A 17639-nucleotide genomic window follows, 5' to 3' on the forward strand; every position below is an offset into this window, starting at 1 on the left:
TAACACTTTTTCATGGTAAAAACACTCAACAAACTAAGAATAGAAAGATACTATCTCAACATAACAAAGCAACTTATGAAAAGTCCAAAGCAAACATCATACTCAAATGGTGAAAGACTAAAAACTTCTAAGATAGGAACAAAGTAAGGATGCCTGCTTTGATCTCTTCTATTCAACATGGTATTGAAGCTCTAGCCAGAGCAAACAGGCAAGAAAAAGAAATGAAAGACATTCAAATTGCAAAGGAAGAAGTAAAATTATCTCCATTCAAAGATGGCAGGATCTTACATACAGAAAACCCTACAGGTTACATGCATGCATGTGAGCGCGCATGCACACTCCCCCAACACACACACACACACACACTGTTAGAATAAATTCAGCCAAATTGCAGGACACAAAAATCAACACACAAAAATTAGTTGTTTCTCTAGGCTAACAATGAACAATCTGAAAAAGATACTATGAAAACAATTCCGGTTACAGTGACATAAAAAAAGAATATAACACTTAGGAATAAACTTAACCAAGGAGTTCAAAAACTTGTACACTGAGAACTACAAAATATCACTGGAAGAAATTAAAGAAAACACATATAAATGGAAAGACATTCCATGCTCATGGTTAGAAGACTTAATATTAATACTGTTAGGATGTCCATACTACTGAGATGGACCTACAGATTCAACACAGTCGCCATTGAAATCCCATGGCATTTTTTTGTAGGAATACAAAAATTCATCCAAAAATTGATACAAAATTCCAAGGGACATGTAAATAAGCCAAAATAATTTTCATATAGAAGAACAAAGTGAGAGAACTCACACTTCCTCATTTTAAAACGTATAAGAAAGCTAAGTAATCAAAACAGTGTGGTACTGGCATAAAGACAAACAGACCAGTGGAGTACTATAGAGGGTCCAGAAATAAATCCTTGCACATATGGCCATATGATCTTCAACAAGGGTGCCAAGACCACTCAATGGGGAAAAGACAGTCTTTTCTAAAAAGACTGCTGGGAAAAATGGTTATCTACATGCAAAAAAATGAAGTTGGACCCTTATCTTACACCATGTACAAAAAATTAACTCCAAAGGGATTAAAAATCTAAGTGTAAAATCTAAAACTATAGAACTCCTACACAAAACAGTATGAAATTTCCTCAAAAATTAAAAACAGAACTATCATATGATCCAGCAATTCCACTTCTGAGTATATATCCAAAAGTATCAAAAGAAAGGTCTTGAAGAGGTATTAACACATCTATGCTTACCACAGCACTATTCACAAGAGCCAAGAGGTGGAAGTAACCCATATGTCCAACAGGGGAATGGATATACAGTGGAGTATCATTCAGCTTTAAAAAGCAAGGCAATCCTGTCACATGCTACAACATGGATGAATCCTGAAGACATTATGCCAAGTGAAATAGATCAGTCACAAAAAAAACAAAATGGTTCCATTTATATGACTGCTAAAGTAGTCAAATTGATAGAAACAAAGTAGAATGGTGGTTACTAGAGGCTGGGGTGCTAGGCGAGGAGGGAAAAGGGAGTTGTTTAATGGCTATTCAGATGAATTTCAGATGTGCAAAATGAAAAAGTTCTGGAGATCTGTTTCATGACAATGTGAATATACTTAACATTACTAAACTGTACACTTAAAAACGATTAAGATAAAAAATTTCATTATTTTATGATGTTAAGGTAATGTTGACTGAATTATCCCTAACTCAACATGGGAATTATTAAATACACAGAGTTTTAAAACACTAAAAAATCTACTACAATAACGCCTGAAAAAGCTTCTGAAAAGTGAGTATTTTAGATACTACAAAAGTAAGATTGTTAAAAATATATAATCCTACTTACCTTGGCTTGTCTCTTTTTTCTCTTTGTCTTTCAAAATCTCGTCCTCTGTCTTTTCCATCTCTTGGTTTTTCTTCTAATCTATCTTTTACTTTATACTTTTCTTTGTATTTTTTCCCCAGAACAATATCTTCCTGTATAGGAGGGGGTGGACTAGGAGTTCGAGGTCCTTTCTTTTTGCTCTGGTTGCCTTTTGAATTCCTGAAGGTAATACAAAACTATCAATAGAGGTCCAAATACTTTTGGAAGATCAAATGGGTATTTTTTTTTCATTTTAACAAAGCACACTTAAAAAATGGTATCAACACCCAGGAAAAAATACACAGAAATGAGCAAATAATTAATTTAACTTGCCACATATAATTTTAAAGGATAAGCTTCTGAGAAAGATAGAGGTGGAGTAAGAAGAGATTCTTTCAGAAAAAGAAATAACAAGAAAACTGCATGAACTGAATTTTTTTTAAGCTTATATAGAAAAGTAGATGTATGATTCCACTACCCAAGGATAACCCTTGTTAACACCTTGGATATTTGCCCACAGTTTTTCTAGGTCTCTTCTCCCTCCCCCAATACCATTATAATGTTTTGTAAAAGTTTTTGTACTAAACATAGCATGGGTTATCTTTTCTATGACAAAAAACAGATGTAGATAATTACTTTTATAGACTGTATCAAATTTCCTCAAATAGATATGCTCCATAAGTTCTTTAAACAGTTTCAGATTGGTAAATCTTTTAGGTGGCCTCCATTTTTATGATAAAGAATGCAAAATTACATCATCTATAAATGAAATCCTAAACACTGTTAGTAAACATTTATTTAAACATTTGTCTTTTTTTTTTTTTTTTAAGATTTTATTTATTTATTTGACAGAGAGAGATAGCAAAAGAGGGAAAACAAGCAGAAGGAGTGGGAGAGGGAGAAGCAGGCTTCCCGCTGAGCAGGAAGCCCAGTGTGGGACTCGATTCCCAAGACCCTGGGATCTGGACCTGAGCTGAAAGTAGCTTAATGACTGAGCCACCCAGGCATCCCAATCTTTAAGTCTTGTTTAAGAAATCTTTCTCAACACTAAGATTACAGTGACTAAAAATAGTCCCTTAAAATTTGGGAATTTTACCTTTCACATTTAATCTACCTAGAAGTGATTACTGGGTGTAGAGTATCCTCTTTAATTTGGCACTTTAAATAACTTTATCCAAATGGTGTAACTTTGACCTCTTATATATCCAAAATTGTCTTTACCTTGTATCTGCAGTCATTTGACTGAATACAGCATTTTGGTGTTAATATCCTTTTCCCTCAGAGCTCTACAAATATTGTTATAATATTTTATAACATTTAGTGTTGCAGATGAAGACTACAAAGAGAGTCCATTTCTTTTTCCCCATGCATGTTACCCAGTTTTTCAGCTGGGATGACTATGAGACATTCTTCTTTAGAAATTAAAAATGCACCAAGATATATCTAGGTTTTATTTAACCTTCTCCAGAACTCAGTAAACCATTTCAATCTAAAACCTTAACTCTTTCAGTTCAATTTTTAAAAAATTTTTATTTCATCAATTCTCCAAATGGCCCAAGTCTCTATGGTTAGCTTTATTCTAGTTACTGCATCTCCTGGATCTCTCCTCCATGTCTTAGTTTTCTATTATTTCCATCTCTCCTTTTGCTTTCTCATATCCCAAATATGTCTTCAAATTCACTAATTCTTTTAAGCAGCTCTCATTCTACTTGTTCCAAATTTGGCAATCTCATTATTCTGCTATTTTCAGTTTCTTAAAAACTGTTTTTCTCCCAAAATATCTTTGTTCACAGATGGCTTTAATTTTCGTGTCAACTGGTCTCATGATGTCAATGCAATTATTCTCTCAAATTGTACTAAAATTATGAATTTATTATTTTTGTTTGTTCTTAAATTGTTATTAAACTTGTTCTTGTTTTCTCCAACACTGTTTAGTCTGGTGCTGAATTCTGAAGCAGTGCTCTCTTCATGTATCCGGTTCACCAGCTACTCATTTCACTCTCTTATTAGTTTTTATAAATGATGACCTAAGTTTATATCTTAGAACTTACTTCCTGTAACCTTGAGGTCTCTAATCCCATGATTCCTTAGCTATGAAAAGGTAATGGACAGCATCTTCCTCAAAATTGCTGGTAAAATTTTAAAAAGATAAAAGTATAAAATCAATGGACTCAGTGGGCATTCAGAAAATCCTTATCCCTATTTCTTATCATAGGTAGGGTTAGCTACGTAGCAAGTCAGAAATTACTAAAATATGATCAAATCTATTTTTCACTTTTGTCTTCTGCTATGAACCTTATGAGCCACATATCTCATTACGTATTTATGAGATAACTCAAACTTCTAATGTATCTAACAGATAAGCGATAAATGCCTGCATTTCTAAATGTTTTCTACTTAAAAGAAAAAACAACAGTTACTATCTATTAAAAAATTATTTTAAAGATAAAATAATAGAGGAATTCTTGATACAAACTGTATTTTTACATTACTTCCTGTGACAGGGACTAGCTATTTACTAAATGTTGTCTTTGGGACACTGTTGAACCATACTGTCTAGACTTTTTTGAAATCAGGTATGGCCAAGTGACCAAGTTCTGGCCAAAAAATGTGAGTAGAAGTGATATAAACCACTTCCAGGCCTAACTAATAAAAGACTCTCATACTCCAGGCAATTGTAAACTGTACAGCCAAGTAAGAGCAATACTCCAATTAATTTTTTTCTTTGCACATTCCATTTTTTGGTGTCCCCAAAACCCAAGTGGAGCCATGTCATAAGGAGCTTAGGTTACTGAATCCCTATGATAGGAGAGCAATGTATTAATCAGAACACCCATTTTGATTTTACTTCAGTGAAAAATAAACTTCTGTAGCGTTAAACTCACATTTTGGGATTGAGTTATTACAACAACCAGGATTACACCAATATACTCACTGAAGTACAGAATTTCTTCACATTACCTTCAAAAATATTGGTAGTTGGAAATCACAATTACGTTACAATATGAGGTTTCAAGTGCCTTCCAACTACATGGGTCAAAATTGGTTTTGCACATTCTGAAGTCAACAAGATCTTTCAACATTTTTTTAAGTCAACTGATTATTCTTTATTGGCAGAGCTTACTTCCTATTTGTGACAGAGCTCAATTATCTACTTCCACCATTTTTAGATCCTTTCCTTCTCTCTCCTTAAAACTACTCCTTTTGAACAGCTTTTGACCTACTTTGTACATCTCTGTACAAAGAGCTATAAAGAAAAATTTACTTAATAAAAACTAAGAAACAATGCAGATGGACAGAACAGATAATACATTTGCTGATGTATCTAAGCCACACTGTATCTCACATATTAGCCTTAAGCTTGCTATCAGGATATATCTCACAATGAACATCAAAGAAAACAGCCAGCTTTCAGGGAGAAGTAGGAGTTTCAATTTGTCTGTAATTACGCTGCCTACTCAATATGATAACAATGTAAGACCAAGGAGTCTATTTACTTGATTGTCACCTCAGATGACTTACTGTCATTGCTACAACACTCTACTGAATTTTTTTTTAATTTTTTTTTTTAAAGATTTTATTTATTTATTTGACAGAGAGAGACACAGCGAGAGAGGGAACACAAGCAGGGGGAGTGGGAGAGGGAGAAGCAGGCTTCCCACAGAGCAGGGAGCCCGATGCAGGGCTCGATCCCAGGACCCTGGGATCATGACCTGAGCCGAAGGCAGACGCTTAACGACTGAGCCACCCATGCGCCCCACTCTACTGAATTTTAACTGAAATTCTAATCCTTACTTTTTGCTTAATATGCCTTCAAACAGCTTACAGTATGATTCAGCAATGAAACCAGAAGTTGATGATTTGACACACACTACACAATGTAAACTGCATGGCTAAAGAAATGCTATACTCCTAGAATACAAGAAATATACTAATTAAATCAAGGTGAGCAATTATTCCTGCTAAATAATAAGAGGATAAATGAGTTACTAATAAAGCAGTAAGAGAAGACTATATGAAAAAGAAGAAGATGAAACTAACCCTTCATCCAGTTAACAAAACTTTCGACAAAGAGATTAAATTTCAATGATTTTATAAGCAGAAAGGATAAGGAAAAAAAGAAGGGTATTTCTGGTATGCTGGTTTTTGTTTTTGTTTTGTTTTGTTTTGTTTTTCAGAAATGGATGGAAGGAACTGAGGGATAGTTATTTAATTGGTTAGCCAAGTGGATAAAGAACAAGAACAAATGAAGTGGATTGCCATCACTCTATAATTCACTTCTTCCATATTTCTTTGCAATATTTATTCAATTCCAGGAGCAAAGGAGAGGACCAAGTCAGCTTTACAGAGTGTCTTAATACAATGCAAAGCTCTATGCAAAGTAGGTGCAGTGGGGAGAAAAAACAATGAACCATCAAGATCCAATCTTCAAGGAGCTTAAGTTTAACAGAGGTTCTAATACATGTATGCCACAGATAAAATATAATGCAAACAGTAATATTAAGAGGGAGGTATAAATAAAATCTGATAGATATACAAAAGGAATAGAAATTAGGCTCAATAAAGAGAAATGGAAAAACTTAATGGAAAGACAGAATTTGAGCTGGACATTGAAGAACTGAAGGTGGAAGAGGGTAGGAAGAAAACTGGACAAAAATATTAACAAGACTGAAAAGATCAAAGTATAAATGTCATTTTAAGGAATCTAAAATTTAGGGCACCTGGTGGCTCTGTCAGATAAGTCTCTCACTTCAGCTCAGGTCATGATTTCAGGGTCCTGGGATTGAGCCCTGCATGGACTGAGCCCTACATCGGGCTCTCTGCTCAGTGGAGTCTGCTTGTCTCTCTCCCTCTGCTCTTCTCCCCACTCATGCATTCATGCACATGTGCACGCATGTGCTCTCTCATAAATAAGTAAAATCTTTAAAAAAACAGAATCTGAATTTTATTCAACAGAATGGAAATCCATTGAGTTTTTCAATGGCATAGTAAATTAATTGGAATTGTTCTTTCAAGATTTCTCTTACAACATCTATAAAATGAATAGGTTGGGGCTGCTGAATAAAATGTTTATGTGTGTAGGGGAGTGGCATTGGATAAAATAAATACAGTTAGTAGGATATAATAATCTAGGCAGAAGGTACCTGGAGTCTGTAGGGTTAAAGCCTCTAGAAACTAAAAGGAAGAAGACAGATATAAGTTTCCTTGTGGGTTCAGATAGACAGTTTGCCAACTGGTCATATGTTGGGAAGAGGTTTAGGTTTTTTTCTTAAAGAAAATTAGTATATGTGCTTTAATTAAAACAAAATTTAAATAGTATAGAGTGACATTAAGTGGGAAAGTGTCTTCTGTCTTATTATTAGTCCCTCAATGTAATCATATTTTCCTATTTCTATTTTTATTTCCTCAACTGGTTACTGGAATAATTCCAGTATCTTCATACTGCTATATATAGGCTATAAAGAATCTAATCTCAGAATGACGTGCACAAGGAGACAAGAAGAACATTCACTGTGTATAACTTGTAATAGCGAAAAACTGAAAACAACGTCAATGTTCAATAGCAGAAAAGTAAATATAGTATAAGTACTCAAATGAAAAAAAGGCTATATACATCAATATAAATATAAAAAATGTTAAGTGAAAAAGGAAGTTGCAGAAGCAAAGCTTTAATATAAGTATTAAGATTAAACAGATAAAAATAATACATATGAAAGTATAAACACACATGCACAAGTATCAAAAACAACATTCAAGAGGGAAAGACAGGATATATATGTATTATGTTTTATTCTTAAAAAATAAAAAGCTCTGAAGCATATGTAGGTGGGACACAGACATCTGTTTTATTGTTCTGTACAATTTTCTTTTAAATTTAAACTTTTTGTACCTTTTTTTAGAAGAAAAAAATTTACATTAAATACTGAAAGTATTATAAGTACCCTTCTGTAATCTACTAATTCTTTTGAGTATCATTTCAGAAAAAGCTATTTCATTCTGGCATTATTTACCACCCTACTGACCTCTGCTGGTCCAATAAGGGTGAGGATACTGCAGCTGTCTTCCTGTCTTTCTTGCTTGCTGAAGATGACGACTTAGGGCTTGATTTTCGCTTTGGAGATTTGCTTGATTTTCTTAGAGAAGGTGATGGAGATAATTTTGATCTAATCACTTCTGGTGAAACCTTTTAAAAGAATTCAGTTAGTCAATTCAGAAACTCCTTCAGTCATGGCTGTTATAATCAGACAACAAAGTAGGTGTTTCTAAAACACACCAAACTTCAGATGAAATATTAAGTGCTATTATAGACACCATGATTAATCTGACTCCTAAACACATGCTTTTAACCAATATGATAATTAATTGCCCTAACTTAACACTAATATCAATAAAGCAAGCTAAAATTATAAAACTTCAAAATCTCCTCAGAGAAATCATAAATTATATTCAAATAAGTTGCATTTCTACTCTTTAGAAAATAAACAAGTATTCTAGAAATAGCTTAGGCCTAAAAAACAGACATACATAGATTCAAATCCCATTTAACATTAGCTGGAGACTCTACACAATACAACCTCAGTTTTTTACCTGTTCAGAAGCAAAAATATTTCATATTTATAATAATGTGAAGATTAAATGATTGACTTATATGTAGCTGATATACAATAATTTGATCAGTGTATCAATATCCTAATACAATTTAAGATAGAGCTAATGAATTCTCTGATCAATAGCCATTTATTTGATGCTAATTATTAACGTATATTTCAATAAACAGCATACCTCTTTTTTAATAATAATTTCTTCTCTCTTGTCCATGTTTTCTTGTTCCAGCTTCATTAATTCCCTCTGTATCTTCTGACGCTTCATTTCCAATGACAACTCATGAACGTAATCATAATTAATATCTCCATTGTCAGAATCTTTAAAATAAAAATTACATTACTTGTCAGAAACTATTATCTATACCAAAAATTAGAGAAATTTTTTTCCACTAATTTTTTATACAAATTAAAATGGTAGATTCTTTCATTAGAATAACATACTTCTCAAAGATAAAATATGTACTGTTTCTATAAAGGATTAAAATCAACATGGTTGATTTCTTTATGAAAAGCCAAACATTTTTAAGATTCTTGGGTTTTCTGAAAGTGGTTTTGGGTTGCCTGGCGTTGGGATTTTGGTTAGGAGACGGAATTTTTAAAAGATACAATTAAAAACTAACATGTAAATTGTAAATATTAAAGATACCAAAGCCTTCAATATTTCATCCTGAATATGATGTGATTTCATTATCTCCTTGACTTTAAGGATTCATTAGTATTAAATGAAGGTTGCATTAGGTGTCCTACATTGCTTCCATATTCTTTTTTTACTAGTGACACAACTGATTTGTATCTAAAACTAAAGTCTGATAATTTTAATACTAATGTGTACATGACCTAATGTCTGAGGGAGCTGTGACATTTCCATTATAAGCGATTTGTACTTGTTCCTTAGATTAGAACTGCCTATCTCCTCAACAGATCTGATACCATGCCTTTATTTCCATTCACCTTTTCCAATGAAAAAAATATGATGGCTGGTTAAAGGAAAAAAAAAAAGGCAGAATGGTATGCAGCGCTATTTCATCACAATATGCCAAAGTTTTCAGTGGCTACTGGCACTGCCACCCAACCTCTCACCCTCATTTGCTATAATGCCAAAAAGCCTAGAGGAAGGAATTTCAGTGACTCCTATCCTAACACATGACAATGTTGGGCGTGACTGCTTAGGAACTGAAGTGTCTTCTCAAACGATAGTTTTAGCACTTAAGATCACCATTCCTTAACCTGGGGTAAAGAACTAAAAAACAACGAAGATAGGTTGTTCTACTTGATTGCTTAAAGCACAAGAAAATGAACATCAGGGCGCCTGGGTGGCTCAGTTGGTTAAGCGTCTGCCTTCGGTTCAGGTCATGATCTCAGGGTCCTGGGATCGAGCCCTACATCAGGCTCCATGCTCAGTAGGGAACCTGCTTCTCCCTCTACCCTTCCCCTCTGCTCATGATCTCTCTCTCTCTCTCTCAAAATAAATAAATAAAATCTTAAAAAAAAAAGAAAATGAACATCATTGTCATGTACAGACCAAATACATTATAATGCCAACTATCCATTTATATGCTTGGGAACTGAGAGGGTAGCTATATAGCCTCTAACCGTGTAACTAAATTGATTACCCATCTAATAGAGGATGATGACAATTTTTCAGTAAATATATAAAATAGACTAAACCACATTTTTCAGTCAGAAAGCAATCACTAAATATTTAAGGACATAAAGCTTTTACTAGATAAAATGATTAGAGATACTGAATTTTTTTTAAGATTTTATTTATTTACTTGAGAGAGAGAGCGCACAAGCAGGAGGGAGGGGCAGAAGGAAAGGGGGAAGCAGACTCCCCGCTGAGCAGGGAGCCAGACATGTGGCTCGATCCCAGGACCCTAAGATCATGACCTGAGCCAAAGGCAGACACTTAACCAACTGAGCCACCCAGGTGCCCCAGGAGATACTAAATTTAAGTAAATAAATAATGGCTATCTTCAGTATTACTGTGCATTCTGACACTTTGTATCAGTGAGTAATAGGGTTCAAAGATTCAGTTTGATGGCATTCTTAAAATATTAACAGATAAAAATTCCATAACTAAATACTAAGTATGTGTAAAACAAAGGGAAGAATAATTAACTGCAAAGAGTAATTTATAGCATTTTTAAAGGTATTATCAATAATGTCCTGCGTCCCTCTAAAAACTGCTATCTGGAAATAGCACCAATATAGAACACATGTAAAAAATGAGAAGCTGGCTTTCAGTCCTTCAGTCCCCAACTACCCCACAAGGGGCTAAGCCTGAACAGTTAAAATCAATGTACTATAACTAATATATTTTGCTTAGAGGAAAAGCTCTCAAGTCTTCACTCAGATACTACTTATTCTTATTTTATGGCTATCTATTATAAACAAAAGGAAGATGTTTTCCTGGCCTATAAGAGATGAGCTACAAAATAGGCATGATGCAACTGACAGTCTCCTACAAAAAATGAAAAATGAGAAGGCACAAAACATAAAATGAAACTCAAAACAAAAATAAGTCTGAAACCCTTTAATAAATTTAGAAAATGTCTCTCATATTTTATAGCTTGAGGTTATCATAATTGCCTAATAAAAACTGATTCATATAGATGACTAGTCTAAGTGATTAGAAAAATATTAAATATAATTAGAATGTCATATTTTATAAGGCAGAGATTTTAAGAACATATATAATAGAAAAACACAATACATAAGGTTGACATTCTTTTTTTTTTTTTTTTAAGATTTCATTTATTTATTTGACAGAGAGAGAGCACAAGCAGGGAGAGCAGCAGGCTGTGGGAGAGGGAGAAGCAGACCCCCCCCGTGGAGCAGGGAGCCCGTGATCTGAGCCAAAGGCAGATGCTTAACCGACTGAACCACCCAGGTGCCCCAATGTTCTTAATATATAATAAGAGTTCATAATGATTCAAAGAAGAATGAGCAAGGACACAAACAGGCAATTCACAAAAAGAAAAAAATGCAAATGATAAATATGGCTTTTTCATGTATGAAAGTCATTTTTTTCTAGTTATAGTATTAAGTATTAGCAAAGGTACAGATAAAAGGTATGTTCATTTTCTGAAGGTAACAATGTAAACTACTACCATCTATCTTGGAAAGTAATTTGGCAACATGGGTAAAAGCCTTAAGAATATTCATACCTTTTAACAATTTTACTTCCAGTAATCCATTTTATGCAAATAATCATAGACACATAAAATGTATATGTATATGGATTAAAGACTATATACATTTAAGTATTTCCTTTTGTCTTTAACCTATACACTCTCACTATTAAAAGTCTTAATTCTGGGTGGCTCAGATGGTTAAGCGTCTGCCTTCGGCTCAGGTCATGGTCTCCGGGTCCTGGGATAGAGCCCCAGAGCCCCATGTCGGGCTCCCAGCCCAGCGGGGAGTCTGCTTCTCCTTCTCCCTCTGCCTCTCCTTCTCCCTCTGCCTCTCCCCCTGCTTGTGCTCTCTCTCTCAAATGAATAAATCTTTATAAATAAATAAATGTCTTAATTCTTAAGTACACAGGGTAAAATGTGAAATTCCCTTACACTCCTCCCACTGCCATCCTTACTCCAGTGGTAACACTGTTACTAGTTTAGTGTTGTATACATAAAAATAAACCTTTATATTTATACTCTTTAAAATAATGGGACTAAAACTACACACACTGCCCTATAGAAATATCTTTCCAGGGGCGCCTGGATAGCTCAGGGTCTAGGGATGGAGCCTGCGTCGGGCTCCACGCTCAGTGCAGAGATGCTTGAGATTCTCTCTCTCCCTCTGCCCCTCCTACCATTTGCACTCACTCTCTAAAATAAATACAATCTTAAAAAAAAAATCTTTCCATGTCATGCGTAGAGATCAGCCATTTTCATTTTAACATCTGTAACGCATTTCATGATATGAACATATTGTAATTTATTTAATCAGTTTCTCTCTGACACACACTCAGTTTGTTTTCAATATTTTGCTCTATAAACAATACTTCAGTGAACATTCTGACAGCTTCCCTGATTCACAAGTGCAAATTATTTCTTTAGGACAGATTTCTCAAAATAGATTTGCTGGATCAAAGAAAAGCATAATTTTAATACTGCCAAACTGCACTCCAAAATAACTTTGCCAATGGAAACTCCCACTTCATAATATTAGTATTTTTCATTTTCACCCATCTGATGGGTGAAAAATGCTACCTTTTTATTTTCATTGGCTTTCTTCTGTAGTGAGCTGAGCATTTACTGACCACATCTATTTCCTCTATGAATTACCTAATTTTTGTTTTTTGCCCATTTTTCAACTGGACTATATCTTTTTCTTATATTTGTGGAAGTTCATTATATGTTTACATAGTGTTTTTGCTGTATGCTTACACGTTACACATGTCAAATACTTTCTTATGCTGATCTTTTAATTATTAAATTACAGTTTAGTTATATAGAAAATTTAAATCTTTGTAACTCAAATAAGGTCTGGGTTTGATGCCTTACTTCAGGAGAATGTATCCACCGCTAAGATTACCAAAATATGTTCATATATTTTCTCTTCTCCTGTAATGATACTTTTGCTTTTTATGTTACTGCACTAGTCCCTATGATAAATAAATAAGAGGAAGTTTAAGTAACCAAATAAAAAACACAGACTTGGGGGTGAAGAGTTGGAAATAAAGGAAGCAACCAGGTAATGAAAAGTTCTGTAAAATAAGAATTTGTACTTGATCCTGAAGGAAATGGGAAATACAGACTTTTTTAAAAGATTTTATTTATTTATTTGAGAGCTAGAGAGAAAGTGTGCGTGCACATGCACCAGCAGGGGGAGGAGCACAGAAGGAGGGAGAGGGAGAGAGAATCTCAAGCGGACTCCTGCCGAGTGCAGAGCCCAACACGTGGCTCCAACCAGTGACCCTGAGATCACGACCTGTGCCAAAACCAAGAGTCAGACACTCCGCCAACTGAGCACCCCAGGCACCCTGGGAAATCCGAGTTTTAAACAGAGGAATGAAGTGAAGCAATTTATTCTTTCATAAGAGCATTCTGTAACTCACAGAGTGGAAGAAGAGATTTGGAATACATATATCTGATAAAGATCTTATATCCAAAATATAAAAGGAATTCTCAACAATTACAAACAGGTAATACAACAGAACAGGCAAGTCTGGAACACACAGTTTACGAAGCAGATTATACAGTGGGAGAAAAAGTTCTCAACTTCATTGGTCATTAGGGAAATGCACACTGAAACCACAGTAAGATACCAGCACACACCTCCAGAATGGCTAAGATGAAAAAAAACAAAAAAATACTATATAAGAAACAACAACCATTTTTAAATTATCTACTAAAGATGAACATATGCAAATTCTGTGGCCCAGCAATCCTACTCCCAGGCATAAACAGAAGAGAAATGGGTACATGTTTAGCAAAAGACATGATTAAGAATAGTAATAGCACTTTATTCATAATAGCTCAAAACTAGAAATTACTCAAATGGTTATCAACAGAAGAATGGATAAATTATGGTGTATTCATACAATGAAATACTATATAGCAATAATAATGAACTACAACTACGTGCAGTAAACAATATGGTGCAACCTCAAAAATATATTTTAAGTAAAAGAAGCTAAACATAAAAAGAGTAGTGCTATAGATTCCATTTATACATAGCTCAAAAACAGACACAACTAATCAATGGTGGTAGAAATCAGGGCAGGAGTTACCTTTTGGGAGGTGGGGGTTGAGAGGTGGTGACTGGAAAGGGAGCACAAGGGGGCTTACGGGATACTATTAACTTTCTATTTATTGATCTGGGTGCTGGTTATACAAGTCTGTTCTGTTTGTGAAAATTCAACAAGTTGCACACATGAATCATGCACTCTTCTGAATGTATACTATACTTTAGTAAAAAAAATTCTTTTAAGATTATTCTGACTTTTAAGAGGGGAATGAATTAGGAGACAAGATTAACCTCAAGGCATGAGGTTAGGTTATTTTGGTAAAATATATTTGAAGGCAATACACAAATATCTTAGTAACCAAAATATTAGTAGTCATGTAGAAAAATAGTTCTGAAAGATATTCAATAGGTAGAAACGTCAGAACTCTATAAATGTCTAGGTTGAGGGGATGGAGTATCAAATAATGATTCCCAGGTTTCGGGGGGCCTTGTTGGAAAGTGGTACTCTATATAAGGAAATCAGATAGAGATATCCAGTTGATAGATGCCTCAACTGAGAGTTCTAGATATTGGAGTCATTAATACATAGATGGTAATGATGCCCTAAAAGTATGATTTCATCTGGAAGGAAAAATTAAAATTGAGAAAAGGTGGCTAGGCAAAGGGAAAACAATTGAAAGCAGAAGCCACTTCTAGAAACAAGTGGTTCTCAAAGAGTGGTCTGAGGACTTCTGGGAACCCTAAGACAATTGTGGGAGTTTTAGAAGATCAAAAATATTTCTATAATACTATACTATTTGACCAGTTTATTATACTTTCCTGACTATATAGTGGAGTTTTCTAGAAGTCACATGATATGTAATACCATTAATAGACTGAATGCAGAAGCAGATATGAAAATCCTTATGTCTTCTATTAAGCCAGATGTTAAAAAGATTTACAAAAACATGTAAAACACTGCTCTTCCTCGTAATTTTTATTTTTAATTTGCAAAACATGTCTATTTTTTGTAAATGTATATGCTGGGTTTATTATTGTCATTGTTAAATAAATTCATAAATAAATATTTTAAAAATTTCTCAGATTCAATTTCTAATATGGTAAGAATTTAAACAGATAATCCACCAGGTCAAAAGTTGTTTGGGGGGGTGGCACAGTCGATTACACATCCGACTCTTGGTCTTGGCTCAGGTCCTGACCTCAGGATGGCTGAGACTGAGCCCTGCATCAGGTTCCACACTCAGCACAGAGTCTGCTCAAGACTCTATCTCCCTCTCCCCCTTTCCCCCTACTTGTGCCCTCTTTCTCTTCTCCCTTTCTCAAATAAATAAATCTAAAAAAAAAAAAAAAGCTGTCTGGGATCCTTTAAAAAAGTGAAAAGTGTCCTAAGACCAAAAAGTTTGAGAAATATTGGTATAGAACAATTTCTTCTGAGTCTGGCTAAAACTGCTACTCATTTTAGATTGAAAATGTAGAAGGAAAGCCTATTAAACTAGTTCACAGTCTCAGTATCTGGGGATTGAGATGGCTAAATCCATGCGTCAATATTCCTTCAAGCATATCTTTAATATATAGAGATAAATGATCAAAACCTTTGAGTTCTAATCAAGAGAAACTGTAATAAATAGCCATGTGTATATTTTATATGTGAAACTATATATAAAAGGCATCTACTCACCTTTTAAAGGAATTTTGTACATAAAAGGCTCTTGTAGTAAAATCACTTTAGTTTTTTTTTAAAGATGACAGTCTAGAGCAAAGCCTTGGGAAGCAACATTTAAGAGAGAGATAAAATATAAGGAACCTCTGTAGAAGACTGAAGGGCTTCAAAGGAAGACAGAAAACCTGAAGAGGGATAGATAGATGAAATCCAAGGGGAAAGTGCTTCCAGAAGACAGAGGCTCTCAAATGCTGCAGAGAGATTACAGAAGAGAGACAAGTAGGTCTCCGTTCATTTAGCAAAGAGGAGGTTATTAGTAATTCTGAAGAGCAGTTTTAGTGAAGACATGGGTCAGAAAACGGAGTTAACTATTGAGGTGAAAAAGTAAAGACAATAAGGTATAGAACTACTTCAAGAATTTAGTTGTAAAGTGGGGATTAGCAGGGTAATGGCTGAAAGTCACATGGAGAGAAGAGAAAAAGTATCCAGATGGATGTTAAAGATACATAAAAGAGAATGTATGCTAAATGAACAAGACTTCAGAGGGGGGGAGGAAATCGGATCCAGAATATAGGGAAATACAACCTTATACAGAAGGGAGGCTTCTTACATAGAGCAAAAGGGAAATAGTAAAGTTCAGGTGGGAAAAGGAGACTAATTTGGAAGTATGACAGAGGAAGTTGAGGGAGTTAGTGGACGGTAAGTTGCATGGTCTATGTGTAGTGACAGGAACTATGAACGGTTCATTGGGAAATTTAAGGAGAGGGTTTGAAATAGCTATTATGAAAACAAGGAGAGAACTGTCTTAAGCTTTTCCAAACCGTTTAAACGGGAACAGAAATTTTTGTTTTTAAAGATAAGACGTATCTAGTACATTTCAGAGTGTTTTTTTTATCCAAAAATAACTAAAATCAAAAGAATGCTGAGTGTGTTGAGTTAATCCTTTCATACTTAGGAAAAGTTCACTATCCAAGTAAAGGTTTGTAATATTTTATTTCAGTATATTAACAACTTAATTAACTACAATGGGACATTTTAGCTGCTTCTATTTTGTAGGAGGTATTAAATTGGCTTATGAAATCCCAATAAAGTAATCATAGGGAAGTTTCCTATCTATTTTTAGCAGTAAGTTTTAAGTAGACAACACTGTCCAAAGATGGAATGGATTTCCTTAAAAAATACTGATGTTCGAATTACTGGAGAGGCATTTAGCACACTTTTCACACATCAGAATACAAGTCCTCAGAGGCTGTTTTAAATGTAAGAGTAAATATTTTAGGCTTACAGGCTCTTGGCTCTCACAGATGTCTATGCATCCACTGTAGCTAAAAAGCAGCTACAGAAAATATGTAACCAAATGGGCATGGCTGTGTTCCAACAAAACTTTATTTGCAACAACAGGTGGCTGGCCCACAAGCTTTTGTTTTTTAACTCCTGGTCTAAGTTATCAGTTTACTGTTAAGGAAGTTGCTTAAATTCTCATACTCTTTAGTTTTGTCATCTGTAAGTACAATAACAAAGCTACTGAATTAATAAGGTAATTACATAAATTATATTAAAATGCCCAGCACACCCAAAGCATTCAACAAATGTGAGTTCTCTTTCTCTATATTTGATAGTGTGAGGCTACAGTGCTCACCTTCAGAATGTCACAGAAATGAAGAAGAGAGAATATTCATGGTGTGGAAAACAAATGCTAATTTGTTAAGACAATGATGAAAAGATGATTTTGCTGTTTTTCATCAACAAATCCCTGATATCAATTATTCGAACTGGGTTTCTTCTGAAAGA

General features: G+C 34.4%; 1 protein-coding gene across 8 annotated transcripts in view; it reads right to left on the minus strand.

Annotated features, from left to right (window-relative positions):
* Positions 1-17639, minus strand: part of ZC3H13 (zinc finger CCCH-type containing 13) — a 90919-nt gene that overhangs the window by 47619 nt on the left and 25661 nt on the right. For all 8 annotated transcript variants that reach the window (XM_035003355.1, XM_035003358.1, XM_035003357.1 and 5 more), the window contains 3 exons: positions 8673-8812; positions 7913-8073; positions 1872-2069 (listed from right to left, as the gene is read on the minus strand). In XM_035003355.1, coding sequence (XP_034859246.1) covers positions 1872-2069; positions 7913-8073; positions 8673-8812 — 499 coding nt within the window. The remainder of the gene's footprint in view (positions 1-1871; positions 2070-7912; positions 8074-8672; positions 8813-17639) is intronic.

This window comes from Mirounga leonina, unplaced genomic scaffold (genome assembly GCF_011800145.1).
Source record: "Mirounga leonina isolate KUSES-001 unplaced genomic scaffold, KU_Mleo_1.0 Mir_127, whole genome shotgun sequence".
In the NCBI taxonomy this organism is placed as follows: domain Eukaryota; kingdom Metazoa; phylum Chordata; class Mammalia; order Carnivora; family Phocidae; genus Mirounga; species Mirounga leonina.